This window comes from Festucalex cinctus, chromosome 13 (genome assembly GCF_051991245.1).
Source record: "Festucalex cinctus isolate MCC-2025b chromosome 13, RoL_Fcin_1.0, whole genome shotgun sequence".
In the NCBI taxonomy this organism is placed as follows: Eukaryota; Metazoa; Chordata; class Actinopteri; order Syngnathiformes; family Syngnathidae; genus Festucalex; species Festucalex cinctus.
In genome coordinates this window covers 41177-56333 of record NC_135423.1, presented here as the reverse complement: position 1 = coordinate 56333, position 15157 = coordinate 41177, and the positions used below count along the sequence as shown (strand labels likewise).

The window sequence follows — 15157 nt, the reverse complement described above, 5'->3', positions numbered from 1 at the left end:
GCGCTGTCGCTGGGCGTGGGGGCCACGTGTCTACCTCGGGACTACAAAAATGGCGGCGGATTTGTAGTTTTCGCTTATTTCGGTTGTTTTTGGAATAATGCTGTGCATTTGGCACGTTTTTCGGTTGTCATTTAACTTAATGATTCATTCTTTCAACTGTCTTTTGTGAAATAAACTCATCCAGGGAATTTTAATGGCTTATTTACGTCGTAGACTGCCGCGAACGGGATGAATGATGTCATCAAGCCCAAACCACCCGCGACAGCAGAGGGCGCTGTCGCTGGGCGTGGGGGCCACGTGTCTACCTCGGGCCTACAAAAATGGCGGCGGATTTGTAGTTTTCGCTAATTTCGGTTGTTTTTGGAATAATGCTGTGCATTTGGCACGTTTTTTCGGTTGTCATTTAACTTAATGATTCATTCTTTCAACTGTCTTTTGTGAAATAAACTCATCCAGGGAATTTTAATGGCTTATTTACGTCGTAGACTGCCGCGAACGGGATGAATGATGTCATCAAGCCCAAGCCACCCGCGACAGCAGAGGGCGCTGTCGCTGGGCGTGGGGGCCACGTGTCTACCTCGGGCCTACAAAAATGGCGGCGGATTTGTAGTTTTCGCTTATTTCGGTTGTTTTTGGAATAATGCTGTGCATTTGGCACGTTTTTCGGTTGTCATTTAACTTAATGATTCATTCTTTCAACTGTCTTTTGTGAAATAAACTCATCCAGGGAATTTTAATGGCTTATTTACGTCTTAGACTGCCGCGAACGGGATGAATGATGTCATCAAGCCCAAGCCACCCGCGACAGCAGAGGGCGCTGTCGCTGGGCATGGGGGCCACGTGTCTACCTCGGGACTACAAAAATGGCGGCGCATTTGTAGTTTTCGCTTCTTTCGGTTGTTTTTGGAATAATGCTGTGCATTTGGCACGTTTTTCGGTTGTCAGTTGACTTAATGATTCATTCTTTCAACTGTCTTTTGTGAAATAAACTCATCCAGGGAATTTTAATGGCTTATTTACGTCGTAGACTGCCGCGAACGGGATGAATGATGTCATCAAGCCCAAACCACCCGCGACAGCAGAGGGCGCTGTCGCTGGGCGTGGGGGCCACGTGTCTACCTCGGGCCTACAAAAATGGCGGCGGATTTGTAGTTTTCGCTTATTTCGGTTGTTTTTGGAATAATGCTGTGCATTTGGCACGTTTTTAGGTTGTCATTTAACTTAATGATTCATTCTTTCAACTGTCTTTTGTGAAATAAACTCATCCAGGGAATTTTAATGGCTTATTTACGTCGTAGACTGCCGCGAACGGGATGAATGATGTCATCAAGCCCAAGCCACCCGCGACAGCAGAGGGCGCTGTCGCTGGGCATGGGGGCCACGTGTCTACCTCGGGACTACAAAAATGGCGGCGCATTTGTAGTTTTCGCTTCTTTCGGTTGTTTTTGGAATAATGCTGTGCATTTGGCACGTTTTTCGGTTGTCAGTTGACTTAATGATTCATTCTTTCAACTGTCTTTTGTGAAATAAACTCATCCAGGGAATTTTAATGGCTTATTTACGTCGTAGACTGCCGCGAACGGGATGAATGATGTCATCAAGCCCAAACCACCCGCGACAGCAGAGGGCGCTGTCGCTGGGTGTGGGGGCCACGTGTCTACCTCGGGACTACAAAAATGGCGGCGCATTTGTAGTTTTCGCTTCTTTCGGTTGTTTTTGGAATAATGCTGTGCATTTGGCACGTTTTTCGGTTGTCATTTAACTTGATTCATTCTTTCAACTGTCTTTTGTGAAATAAACTCATCCAGGGAATTTTAATGGCTTATTTACGTCGTAGACTGCCGCGAACGGGATGAATGATGTCATCAAGCCCAAGCCACCCGCGACAGCAGAGGGCGCTGTCGCTGGGCGTGGGGGCCACGTGTCTACCTCGGGACTACAAAAATGGCGGCGGGTTTGTAGTTTTCGCTTATTTCGGTTGTTTTTGGAATAATGCTGTGCATTTGGCACGTTTTTAGGTTGTCATTTAACTTAGATTCATTCTTTCAACTGTCTTTTGTGAAATAAACTCATACAGGGAATTTTAATGGCTTATTTACGTCTTAGACTGCCGCGAACGGGATGAATGATGTCATCAAGCCCAAGCCACCCGCGACTGCAGAGGGCGCTGTCGCTGGGTGTGGGGGCCACGTGTCTACCTCGGGACTACAAAAATGGCGGCGGATTTGTAGTTTTCGCTTATTTCGGTTGTTTTTGGAATAATGCTGTGCATTTGGCACGTTTTTCGGTTGTCATTTAACTTAATGATTCATTCTTTCAACTGTCTTTTGTGAAATAAACTCATCCAGGGAATTTTAATGGCTTATTTACGTCGTAGACTGCCGCGAACGGGATGAATGATGTCATCAAGCCCAAACCACCCGCGACAGCAGAGGGCGCTGTCGCTGGGCGTGGGGGCCACGTGTCTACCTCGGGCCTACAAAAATGGCGGCGGGTTTGTAGTTTTCGCTTATTTCGGTTGTTTTTGGAATAATGCTGTGCATTTGGCACGTTTTTAGGTTGTCATTTAACTTAATGATTCATTCTTTCAACTGTCTTTTGTGAAATAAACTCATACAGGGAATTTTAATGGCTTATTTACGTCTTAGACTGCCGCGAACGGGATGAATGATGTCATCAAGCCCAAGCCACCCGCGACAGCAGAGGGCGCTGTCGCTGGGCGTGGGGGCCACGTGTCTACCTCGGGACTACAAAAATGGCGGCGGGTTTGTAGTTTTCGCTTATTTCGGTTGTTTTTGGAATAATGCTGTGCATTTGGCACGTTTTTAGGTTGTCATTTAACTTAATGATTCATTCTTTCAACTGTCTTTTGTGAAATAAACTCATACAGGGAATTTTAATGGCTTATTTACGTCGTAGACTGCCGCGAACGGGATGAATGATGTCATCAAGCCCAAGCCACCCGCGACAGCAGAGGGCGCTGTCGCTGGGCGTGGGGGCCACGTGTCTACCTCGGGCCTACAAAAATGGCGGCGGATTTGTAGTTTTCGCTTCTTTCGGTTGTTTTTGGAATAATGCTGTGCATTTGGCACGTTTTTAGGTTGTCATTTAAATTAATGATTCATTCTTTCAACTGTCTTTTGTGAAATAAACTCATACAGGGAATTTTAATGGCTTATTTACGTCTTAGACTGCCGCGAACGGGATGAATGATGTCATCAAGCCCAAGCCACCCGCGACAGCAGAGGGCGCTGTCGCTGGGCGTGGGGGCCACGTGTCTACCTCGGGACTACAAAAATGGCGGCGGATTTGTAGTTTTCGCTTATTTCGGTTGTTTTTGGAATAATGCTGTGCATTTGGCACGTTTTTCGGTTGTCATTTAACTTAATGATTCATTCTTTCAACTGTCTTTTGTGAAATAAACTCATCCAGGGAATTTTAATGGCTTATTTACGTCGTAGACTGCCGCGAACGGGATGAATGATGTCATCAAGCCCAAACCACCCGCGACAGCAGAGGGCGCTGTCGCTGGGCGTGGGGGCCACGTGTCTACCTCGGGCCTACAAAAATGGCGGCGGATTTGTAGTTTTCGCTTATTTCGGTTGTTTTTGGAATAATGCTGTGCATTTGGCACGTTTTTCGGTTGTCATTTAACTTAATGATTCATTCTTTCAACTGTCTTTTGTGAAATAAACTCATCCAGGGAATTTTAATGGCTTATTTACGTCGTAGACTGCCGCGAACGGGATGAATGATGTCATCAAGCCCAAGCCACCCGCGACAGCAGAGGGCGCTGTCGCTGGGCATGGGGGCCACGTGTCTACCTCGGGACTACAAAAATGGCGGCGCATTTGTAGTTTTCGCTTCTTTCGGTTGTTTTTGGAATAATGCTGTGCATTTGGCACGTTTTTCGGTTGTCAGTTGACTTAATGATTCATTCTTTCAACTGTCTTTTGTGAAATAAACTCATCCAGGGAATTTTAATGGCTTATTTACGTCGTAGACTGCCGCGAACGGGATGAATGATGTCATCAAGCCCAAACCACCCGCGACAGCAGAGGGCGCTGTCGCTGGGTGTGGGGGCCACGTGTCTACCTCGGGACTACAAAAATGGCGGCGCATTTGTAGTTTTCGCTTCTTTCGGTTGTTTTTGGAATAATGCTGTGCATTTGGCACGTTTTTCGGTTGTCATTTAACTTAATGATTCATTCTTTCAACTGTCTTTTGTGAAATAAACTCATCCAGGGAATTTTAATGGCTTATTTACGTCGTAGACTGCCGCGAACGGGATGAATGATGTCATCAAGCCCAAGCCACCCGCGACAGCAGAGGGCGCTGTCGCTGGGCGTGGGGGCCACGTGTCTACCTCGGGACTACAAAAATGGCGGCGGGTTTGTAGTTTTCGCTTATTTCGGTTGTTTTTGGAATAATGCTGTGCATTTGGCACGTTTTTAGGTTGTCATTTAACTTAGATTCATTCTTTCAACTGTCTTTTGTGAAATAAACTCATACAGGGAATTTTAATGGCTTATTTACGTCTTAGACTGCCGCGAACGGGATGAATGATGTCAAGCCCAAGCCACCCGCGACAGCAGAGGGCGCTGTCGCTGGGCATGGGGGCCACGTGTCTACCTCGGGACTACAAAAATGGCGGCGCATTTGTAGTTTTCGCTTCTTTCGGTTGTTTTTGGAATAATGCGCATTTGGCACGTTTTTCGGTTGTCAGTTGACTTAATGATTCATTCTTTCAACTGTCTTTTGTGAAATAAACTCATCCAGGGAATTTTAATGGCTTATTTACGTCGTAGACTGCCGCGAACGGGATGAATGATGTCATCAAGCCCAAACCACCCGCGACAGCAGAGGGCGCTGTCGCTGGGCGTGGGGGCCACGTGTCTACCTCGGGCCTACAAAAATGGCGGCGGATTTGTAGTTTTCGCTTATTTCGGTTGTTTTTGGAATAATGCTGTGAATTTGGCACGTTTTTTCGGTTGTCATTTAACTTAGTGATTGATTCTTTCAACTGTCTTTTGTGAAATAAACTCATCCAGGGAATTTTAATGGCTTATTTACGTGTTAGACTGCCGCGAACGGGATGAATGATGTCATCAAGCCCAAGCCACCCGCGACAGCAGAGGGCGCTGTCGCTGGGCGTGGGGGCCACGTGTCTACCTCGGGCCTACAAAAATGGCGGCGGATTTGTAGTTTTCGCTTATTTCGGTTGTTTTTGGAATAATGCTGTGCATTTGGCACGTTTTTCGGTTGTCATTTAACTTAATGATTCATTCTTTCAACTGTCTTTTGTGAAATAAACTCATCCAGGGAATTTTAATGGCTTATTTACGTCGTAGACTGCCGCGAACGGGATGAATGATGTCATCAAGCCCAAGCCACCCGCGACAGCAGAGGGCGCTATCGCTGGGCGTGGGGGCCACGTGTCTACCTCGTGACTACAAAAATGGCGGCGGGTTTGTAGTTTTCGCTTATTTCGGTTGTTTTTGGAATAATGCTGTGCATTTGGCACGTTTTTAGGTTGTCATTTAACTTAATGATTCATTCTTTCAACTGTCTTTTGTGAAATAAACTCATCCAGGGAATTTTAATGCCTTATTTACGTCGTAGACTGCCGCGAACGGGATGAATGATGTCATCAAGCCCAAACCACCCGCGACAGCAGAGGGCGCTGTCGCTGGGCGTGGGGGCCACGTGTCTACCTCGGGCCTACAAAAATGGCGGCGGGTTTGTAGTTTTCGCTTATTTCGGTTGTTTTTGGAATAATGCTGTGCATTTGGCACGTTTTTCGGTTGTCATTTAACTTAATGATTCATTCTTTCAACTGTCTTTTGTGAAATAAACTCATCCAGGGAATTTTAATGGCTTATTTACGTCTTAGACTGCCGCGAACGGGATGAATGATGTCATAAAGCCCAAGCCACCCGCGACAGCAGAGGGCGCTGTCGCTGGGTGTGGGGGCCACGTGTCTACCTCGGGACTACAAAAATGGCGGCGCATTTGTAGTTTTCGCTTCTTTCGGTTGTTTTTGGAATAATGCTGCGCATTTGGCACGTTTTTCGGTTGTCAGTTGACTTAATGATTCATTCTTTCAACTGTCTTTTGTGAAATAAACTCATCCAGGGAATTTTAATGGCTTATTTACGTCGTAGACTGCCGCGAACGGGATGAATGATGTCATCAAGCCCAAGCCACCCGCGACAGCAGAGGGAGCTGTCGCTGGGCGTGGGGGCCACGTGTCGACCGCGGGACTACAAAAATGGCGGCGCATTTGTAGTTTTCGCTTCTTTCGGTTGTTTTTGGAATAATGCTGCGCATTTGGCACGTTTAGGGTTAGGGTTAGGGTAGGAAGCAGGATTCCTCCTTCCGTCAAAGCGGGAGGAGGGAAGGGTTAGGGTTAGGGTTAGGGTTAGGGTTAGGGTTTAGGGTTAGGGTTAGGGTTTAGGGTTAGGTAAGGGGACTGAAACGCCCACAATGAGGCGGAATTGCACGGTCCTACGACACTTTTCCTAACACTCAAGAGCTCCCCCTCCTATCGTCATCCTCGCTTTCCTTCTTTGGTGTTTCTTGCTTTCCTTCTTTGGTGTGTCTGTTTTTTCTTGCACTTTTCTCAACTGTCTGCATGACTTTCCTTCTTTCCTTACTTGGTGTTCTCTGCATGGCTTTCCTTCTTTCCTTCTTTGGTGTACTTTCTTTCTTGCACTTTTCTCAACTGTCTGCATGACTTTCCTTCTTTCCTTACTTGGTGTTCTCTGCATGGCTTTCCTTCTTTCCTTCTTTGGTGTACTTTCTTGTCTTGTTTGACCTGCATTCTTTCCTTTCTTGGTGTGTTGTTTCTCTTTCTCTGGTCGCCTTTGTATCATAAGTAATAATCTATTCACAATATATACAGCGTGCACAATACCTGGATGAGACTCAAATTCGCGACGTTTCGGAGGTTGTTTTTCCTTCTTCAGGCGGAGTCTCACCCGGATGCAGTTTACCGTCATGCCCAGGACTGTCCTTCTCGCATCTACATGGCCTTCTTTCTTTCCTTACTTGGTGTTGGTTTGGTGTTCTTTCTTTCTAGCACTTTTCTTCTTGTAACTTTCTTGGTCTTCATGCTTTCCCTGCTTGGTGTTTTTGTTTCTTTCTTTCTTCCACTTTTCTTCTTACAACTTAGCTGTTTTTCATGCTTTCCTAGTTTGGTGTTTTTGTTTCCTTCTTTCTTGCACTTTTACATCTTGTTTGACCTTCCTTCCTTCTTTCCTTTCTTGGTGTGTTAGTCCTTCTTGGCTTAATTTCTCTCCTTCATGGGCTTTCTTACTTTCCTTTCTTGGTGTTAATGCATGTATTTTCTTCAAGGGTTAGGGTTAGGGTTAGGGTTAGGGTTGGGGTTGGGGTTAGGGTTAGGGTTAGGGTTAGGGTTAGGGTTAGGGTTAGGTGAGAGGAAAGAAACTCCCAATAAGGGAGGAAGTGCACGGTCCTGCCATTACTCGAGCCCTTCCGCGCCTCAGAGTCCTCAGCGCCACAAACACTCCTCCCAATTTGGTCTTTCTTCTATCTTTAATTTAAGTTCTTTCTCTTGCATGAGCTTCTTTCTACTTAACTTAGTCTTTTCTGTCTCCTTTGCTTGGCCTTTCTTTTTCTCTCGTATCTGAGCTTTGTATGTATGTGTTTCGCCTTTGTTATTCTAAATTAATTACCACCCCAGAGCGCTTTGTTGAGATGGGGCCCGATCGCGACGTTTCGGAGGTATTTGTCCTTCTTCAGGCGGGACCCCATCTGTCCTTTTCGGCATCCCATGAACCTTGTTTGGCTTCTTCTTTTTCTTTTTGAGTCTTGCATGTGTTGTTATTTTGCTTTCTCTTTGGTTGCAGTTTAATGTCATACCCAGGACGGTTCCTTCTTCGTTTTGAGCTTTGCATGTGCTGTTACTTTGCTTTCTTTCTTTCCTTTTCCTTTGGCTTCTTCTCTTGTCTGAGTTTCACTTCTGCTCTGCATGGCTTTCATCCATCTTTTGGCTGCGGTTTCTTTTCTTCTTTTTGGGTGTGGTATTCAATTCTGTATTTTCTCTTATGGCACCCCCTTATCCTTTCCTCCATCTGCTTCTCCTCTTTCATCCGTTTTCCATCCAACTCCCCGGCTATGTTCTTTTCCAGACTTCCATCTCCTCCAAAGTTCGCACAAGCACTGACACTCCCATCCCATAATTTAGCAGGTTTTACGCAGGTTGTAGAGTCTTGCCACCTATCGCAGGTTTTACGCAGAGCACACACCGTGCCACCTATTACCTAAGACTACTCTAGTTTGAGGTTAGTCATCCACCCATCCAATCTGGGTCAGGGTTGGCTGTCTTCAGATTTGAGGTAAGTACAGGTAAGTAGCATAGGCTCCCATCCCACAGGTAAGTACAACGGTAAGTATATCACAATTAGGGCTACATCTTAATTTAGGTTCCAATACTCCGCAATAAGGGTTACATCCAATTAGGGTTAGCAGATTGACAATTCGGGTTTTCGACACACAGTAATTTGGTTGAGTTTAGGGTTTTCATACAGTAGGGCATTAATACACATTAATAGGTAAGGGTCACCTAGGTCCTCCGAGGGTTGGGTTTAGGGCCGAGAAGGGGTAGGGTTAGGGTTAGGGTTAGGCGCCGGGCTGACCCCGACGCCCCGAAGTCGGAAATGACGTCGGTTTCGCGGAAGCCTTATGAATGGCGGTCTATGGGAAGCTGGAATTCGACTTGGAAGTTAGCCACTGTGCTAACGCGCGCTCCATTGACTTTGAATGGCGGGGGCATAACTCCCGCGCGCCAGTTGGAACCGGGTTTGGAGCGAGGTCGCGATTCCGGGTTCCGGTGAAAATGTCGGCTAATCGAAACGGGAAAAATCGCCGCGGATAGTGCGAAATTCGTAGGCGCCGGCGACGCGTTTCGTTTGAAAAGGTTTTTTGTTTAAGTATTTTTTAAGGGCCGTTTTAAAAACGCGGGTGCGGTTCGGGCGAGCGGACACCAGGTGTCGCGTGTGAGCCCGGTCGAATTCCAGGAATCGCGCACGGGTCGTATTCCGTGAACCGCGCCGGTCGGAGTCCGGGAATTGTACTTGTCGTGTTCCGTGAACCGTGCGCGTCGGTTTTCGGGAACGGCGGGGTCGTATTCCGTGAATCGTACGCGTCGCATTCCGGGAACTGTACGGGTCGTAATTCCGTGAATTGTACCGGTCGGGGTCCGGGAATTGTGCTGGTCGAATACCGGGAATTGCGCTGGTCGTGTTCCGTGAACTGTACGCGTCGGATTCCAGGAATTGTACGCGTCGGATTCCAGGAACTGTACGGGTCGGATTCCAGGAACTGTACGCGTCGGATTCCAGGAACTGTACGGGTCGGATTCCATGAACTGTATGTGTCGGATTCCAGGAATTGTACTGGTCGTATTCCATGAACTGTACATGTCGGATTCCAGGAATTGTACTGGTCGGGGTCCGGGAATCGTACTGGTTGAATACCAGGAATTGTACTGGTCGGATTCCAGGAACTGTACGGGTCGTATTCCATGAATTGTACTGGTCGGGGTCCGGGAATTGTACCGGTCGAATACCAGGAATTGTACTGGTTGAATACCAGGAATTGTACTGGTCGTGTTCCGTGAACTGTACTGGTCGTATTCCGTGAACTGTACGCGTCGGATTCCGGGAAATGTACGCGTCGGATTCCGGGAACTGTACGGGTCGGATTCCATGAATCGTACGTGTCGGAGCCCGGGAATTGTACTGGTCGTATTCCATGAACTGTACGTGTCGGATTCCAGGAATTGTACTGGTCGGGGTCCGGGAATCGTACTGGTTGAATACCAGGAATTGTACTGGTCGTGTTCCATGAACTGTACGCGTCGGATTCCAGGAACTGTACGGGTCGTATTCCAGGAACTCTACGGGTCGGATTCCATGAATCGTACGTGTCGGAGCCCGGGAATTGTACTGGTCGTATTCCATGAACTGTACGTGTCGGATTCCAGGAATTGTACTGGTCGGGGTCCGGGAATCGTACTGGTTGAATACCAGGAATTGTACTGGTCGTGTTCCATGAACTGTACGCGTCGGATTCCAGGAACTGTACGCGTCGGATTCCAGGAACTGTACGCGTCGGATTCCAGGAACTGTACGCGTCGGATTCCAGGAACTGTACGTGTCGGATTCCAGGAATTCTACTGGTCGGGGTTGAATACCAGGAATTGTACTGGTCGTGTTCCATGAACTGTACGGGTCGGATTCCATGAATCGTACGGGTCGTGTTCCATGAATTGTACTGTGTTGAAATTGTGGAATTATATGTAGGCAACCTGGAAATTGACGTGACCGTCTATTGGTCAACAGCTGATTGCAGTGATTGGTTTTTGGTCAGATATGGCCCTTCCCACTAGTAATTTTTGAGCCAATCGACGTTTGGTTTGCCCATGGTGAAATTGTGGAATTATATGTAGGCAACCTGGAAATTGACGGGTTGTGTTCCATGAATTGTACTGCGTTGAAATTGTGGAATTATATGTAGGCAACCTGGAAATTGACGTGACCATCTATTGGTCAACAGCTGATTGCAGTGATTGTTTTTTGGTCAGATATGGCCCTTCCCACTGGTAATTTTTGAGCCAATAGACGTTTGGTTTGCCCATGGTGAAATTGTGGAATTATATGTATAAAACCTGGAAATTGACTTGGATGGGTTTTTTTTTTTTTATGGCGGGCGTTACCGTTACACCCCCTTCGCAGTGATTGGTCAATGGCCAGTTGCAAGGCTGGGCTGAGTCTATAAAAGCAGTCGCTGTCAGTGCCGCCTTCAGAAGTCAAGCGAGCAAGCGCAAAAAAGGATGGGTCAATATCTGGAAAGTCCTCCTCTTGATTATGACCAGCAAGGTATGATATTTTCTTTGCATGTGCACTTGCAAAAAAAAAAATCATGGGGTCTCTTGACAGATGAGACACCTCCACGATGGATCCCGAGCATTGTGCTCACTACACTGGAGCCCCAAATGAACATGGCAATGGAAACAAGTCAAGGGTAAGTTGGCGATGTCTACATCCAGGATGGCAACCTAAATTCCTTAAAGATGACATGTAATTCCTTAAAGATGACATGCAATTCCTTAAAAATGACACGCAATTCCTTAAAAATGACACGCAATTCCTTAAAGATGACGTGTAAAATTCCTTAAAGATGACGTGCAATTCCTTAAAAATGGCGCGCAATTCCTTAAAAATGGCGCGCAATTCCTTAAAGGTGACATGTAATTCCTTAAAGATGACATGTAATTCCCGGAAAGATGCGTTCATATTTGTAAACACTACTCAGTGAATTGCGTTTAGTGTTTTTTTATTTTTTTTTTCTATCTAGATTCACTTGGCCATGTTATGAGAGCGGATGGGCGTTTACAGAGCAAATGTGCCTCATCTCCATATCTATTATATGCATCTTATACTTTTCCACTACAAAATCGTAAAATAAAGTCTGTTTGTTGAAGAAAGCTTTTCTGAGTCACGCAGTTTTTGCTTTCACCACAAGGTGTCGCTTGACTGGCTAATTCTTAGCGTTTGTGTGTGGGGAGGAGGTGCCTTTGGCCAATCGGAAGGTGATTGGCTGCAGTACCGTGACATCACCAACACCAGACTATTTAAGCCTGCGTTTGTCCAACCCCCATTCATTCGCATCGAAGTGTGAGGGCAAGCACAAGAAAGCGCCGCTGCAGGTTCCAAGGATGAGTGAGGTGAGTTCCTGGAAATGTGCGTCGCCTTTGGGGAAAAGAGTCCGGTTTCAGGAATTCAAATCTCAAGCGAGTTCCCGCTCCAAGAATTCATCCACAACCAAGGTACAGTTCTAGAAATCTACCGATAGCCGATAGCTTTTCCCTGGCCTCCGAGGCGGGCCCCTTGCGTGTTTGAGGCCCCGCGAAGCGTCGCGTCGCGTGGTCGTTGCTTCGTTGCCCCGTCCGCGCCCGGTTCCTGGAATTGGACCCCGAACCAAAGTCCAGTTCCTGGAATTGGACCCCCAACCAAAGTCCAGTTCCTGGAATTGGACCCCCAACCAAAGTCCAGTTCCTGGAATTGAACCCCCAACTAAAGTCCAGTTCCTGGAATTGGACCCCCAACCAAAGTCCAGTTCCTGGAATTGGACCCCCAACCAAAGTCCAGTTCCTGGAATTGGACCCCCAACCAAAGTCCAGTTCCTGGAATTGGACCCCCAACCAAAGTCCAGTTCCTGGAATTGGACCCCCAACCAAAGTCCAGTTCCCGGAACTGTGCGGAGCGGGACCCAAGCGTAGCTAGCCCCCGCGAGGCCCCGCGCAGCGGGGCCGAGGACACCGGCCTCGCCTATGCCCGGTTCCTGGAATTGGACCCCCAAACCCAGTCCAGTTCCTGGAATTTGACCCCAAACCAAGGTCCAGTTCCAGGAATTCTACGGAGCACTCACTCCAGCCCCCAGTAAGTTCTGTGTCGCTATTGTGGAAGACATGACCCACACCCATGTATTATACATTGTTTTTTGTTGTTGTATAGGTGAACGTGAATTGCAATGAGGAGGAGCTCCCGGAAGAACCTTTCGAGCCTTTGACACAGGAGGTTTCTGTGCCATTAACACAGGCCTCCCCGCTGAGAACTACCAAAGATGTGAACAGGTCTGAGCAGAATGTGGGGGCTGGATGGCAACTTTCAAGGGAGCCCGGGGATCTCGTCTCTACTCCACAGTCCGAGGAAAAAAAGGTACACATTGGAGTAATTAAGGTGATATCCAGGAAGTCCCATGTCACTATTGTGGAAGTTTCCCCCCCCACCCCATTGCCATGGCTTCCAAATTGGATTTTGTCATTGTATAGATGTACATGACTGAAGACGAAGATGAGATGGACGTCATGGAACAAATTGTCTTTCCCTTAACACAAGAAGTCTCCCTGCCCTTAACACAGAAGGTCTCCTCCCTGCACCGGGTGAGTAGAATTCCTGGAAGTGGTTCAATCAAATGCAACACTGGCTCATGCCACCAAAATATGACTGTTTCCTTTCTGGTGACAGACAGGCTCACCTGGGGAAAAGAAGCAGCAAAGGAAGAGTGAAGACAGCAGCAAAAAGGTGAAAACATCTGACAAAACAGTGGGAGATGGACGGCAAGTTTCAAGGGAGGCTTCTCCCCAGTTGATGGAATTGGAGAATGTACGCCCGAGGGAAGCTGAGGTGAAATCCAGGAAGTCCCATGTCTCCTGTTGTTAAACTTGTTAAACTAACCCTAACCCTAACCCTAACCCATAGCTTTGTCTTCTATTTTGCTTTTTGTACTATAGTCTGACTTCAGTGACTGGGAAGATGCGGAACAGATAATGGAACATGCCTTGTTGGTAGAAAAACATGTCCAGCGCCCTTGAAATTTGTGAGTATAATTCCTGGAAGTAATTCTGTCATTGTAATACACCGACATGAAATATTTCTTAACCCCCGGGGGGGGGGTTAGGGTTAGGGTTAACCCTAACCTTAACCCTAACCCGCAAAATATAACATACTGTGTCCTTAGGATTGTGATACCACTCACACTCTCAAGTCCCGCAAGAAGAAGAAGATGAAGGAGAAGATCAAGTTAAAGAAAAAGGACAAATTCCATCCAAAAAGGGAACGAAACACAGCAAAAGAGATCTCCCAAACCAAATTCAGAGCCAACAACACTTCCAGAAAAAATCAGTCATCATAATTCTGTAAGTAGACTTGGGCTGCGGAGGGGGACTCTAATGTGGAAATCCTAAAATTAAACCTTTGTCATTTTTATGTCTTTCAGGGTCAACGAAGAAAACTCGCACTCACACCACAATTTTATTCCATGGCCAAAACTCTCTTCGAAAGAGAGATCCAGGAAAAGTTGGTCCTGAAAAAAAGGATACGGGAGATCGTGGCTGAACAACCAGCATTTCGACAGCTATGCCGTGAGCTGGAACTATGTATTGAGAACATTTGAAACCAAGTCCGAATTAGGATCAAAAGATGTGAAAATTAAAGTCAATTTGGAATGTTGGAGTTCTGGTGGGTCTTCTTCCAGGTTTTTTACATTGTATGTTTTAAGACAATGCTGCATGCCTCTCACAATGTGTCAGGGTCGGTGGTTCCATTTTCCGCTTAAGTCCATTTCGAGGAATCCAAACCCAACCAAGGTCGAGTTCCAGGATTCTTACCGATCGGCGAAGCGGGCCCCAAACACGTCGAGAACACCGGCATGGTGAGTCCCGGGCTGGGTGGTTCCATTCCCGGCCTGAGTCCATTTTCAGGAATTGAGCCCCAACCAGTTCCAGGTCCAGTTCCAGGAATCCAACCCCAACCAACCAAGATCCAGTTCCAGGATTCCGACCGATGGGCTAAACCTGAGAGCACCGGCCTGGTGGGTGGTTCCGATTCCGTCCCCCGCTTAAGTCCATTTCCAGGAATCCAACCCCCATCCAAGGTCCAATTCCAGGATTCCTACCGATCGGCTAACCTGCCCCGCGAAGTCCACTTCCAGGAATCCAACCCCAAACAAGGTCCAGTTCCAGGATTCCTACCGATCGGCTAACCTGACCCCCAAGCCCATTTCCAGGAATCCAACCCCAACCAACCGAGGTTCATTTCCAGGATTCCTACCGATCGGCTAACCTGCCCCGCTAGGTCGAATTCCAGGAATTCAACCTCAACCGAGGTCAACTTCCTGGAATCCTACCGATGGGCTAAACCTGACCCCCGAAGTCCATTTCCAGGAATGCTACCGATGGGCTAAACCTGCCCCGCGAAGCCGGGCCGAGAGCACCGGGCCCGGGGTGGGTGGTTCCGATTCCGTCCCCCGCTTAAGTCCATTTCCAGGAATACAACCGTAAAAAAACCGAGGTTCATTTCCAGGATTCCTACCGATCGGTTAACCTGCCAGGTAGGTCGAATTCCAGGAATTCAACCTGGAGGACCGAGGTCAACTTCCATGAAAGCTACCGATGGGCTAAACCTGACCTCCGAAGTCGATTTCCAGGAATGCTACCGATGGGCTAAACCTGCCCCGCGAAGCCGGGCCGAGAGCACCGGCCCGGGGGGGTGGTTCGAAGTCGATTTCCAGGAATGCTACCGATGGGCTAAACCTGCCCCGCGAAGCCGGGCCGAGAGCACCGGCCCGG

The 15157-nt window shown here is 47.5% G+C and overlaps 1 protein-coding gene across 1 annotated transcript; it reads left to right on the top strand.

Moving 5' to 3' along the window:
• The first annotated feature begins 10980 nt into the window (after positions 1 to 10980).
• LOC144033530 (uncharacterized) lies at positions 10981 to 13949 on the top strand. Its single transcript, XM_077541712.1, has 8 exons — positions 10981 to 11049; positions 11702 to 11752; positions 12543 to 12746; positions 12860 to 12970; positions 13056 to 13214; positions 13322 to 13407; positions 13549 to 13726; positions 13807 to 13949. The coding sequence occupies exons 1-6, from the start codon at positions 10981 to 10983 to the stop codon at positions 13400 to 13402; spliced, it is 675 nt and encodes a 224-aa protein (XP_077397838.1). The 3' UTR covers positions 13403 to 13407; positions 13549 to 13726; positions 13807 to 13949.
• Positions 13950 to 15157: the final 1208 nt, after the last annotated feature.

Excerpts from the sequence above, each read along its gene's own strand:
- LOC144033530 (XM_077541712.1), top strand. The coding sequence starts at position 10,981 with ATGGATCCCGAGCATTGTGCTCACTACACTGGAGCCCCAAATGAACAT. Across the intron at positions 11,050-11,701 it reads GCAATGGAAACAAGTCAAGG|TGTGAGGGCAAGCACAAGAA; the intron begins GTAAGTTGGCGA and ends TTCGCATCGAAG. Across the intron at positions 12,971-13,055 it reads AGGTCTCCTCCCTGCACCGG|ACAGGCTCACCTGGGGAAAA; the intron begins GTGAGTAGAATT and ends TTCTGGTGACAG.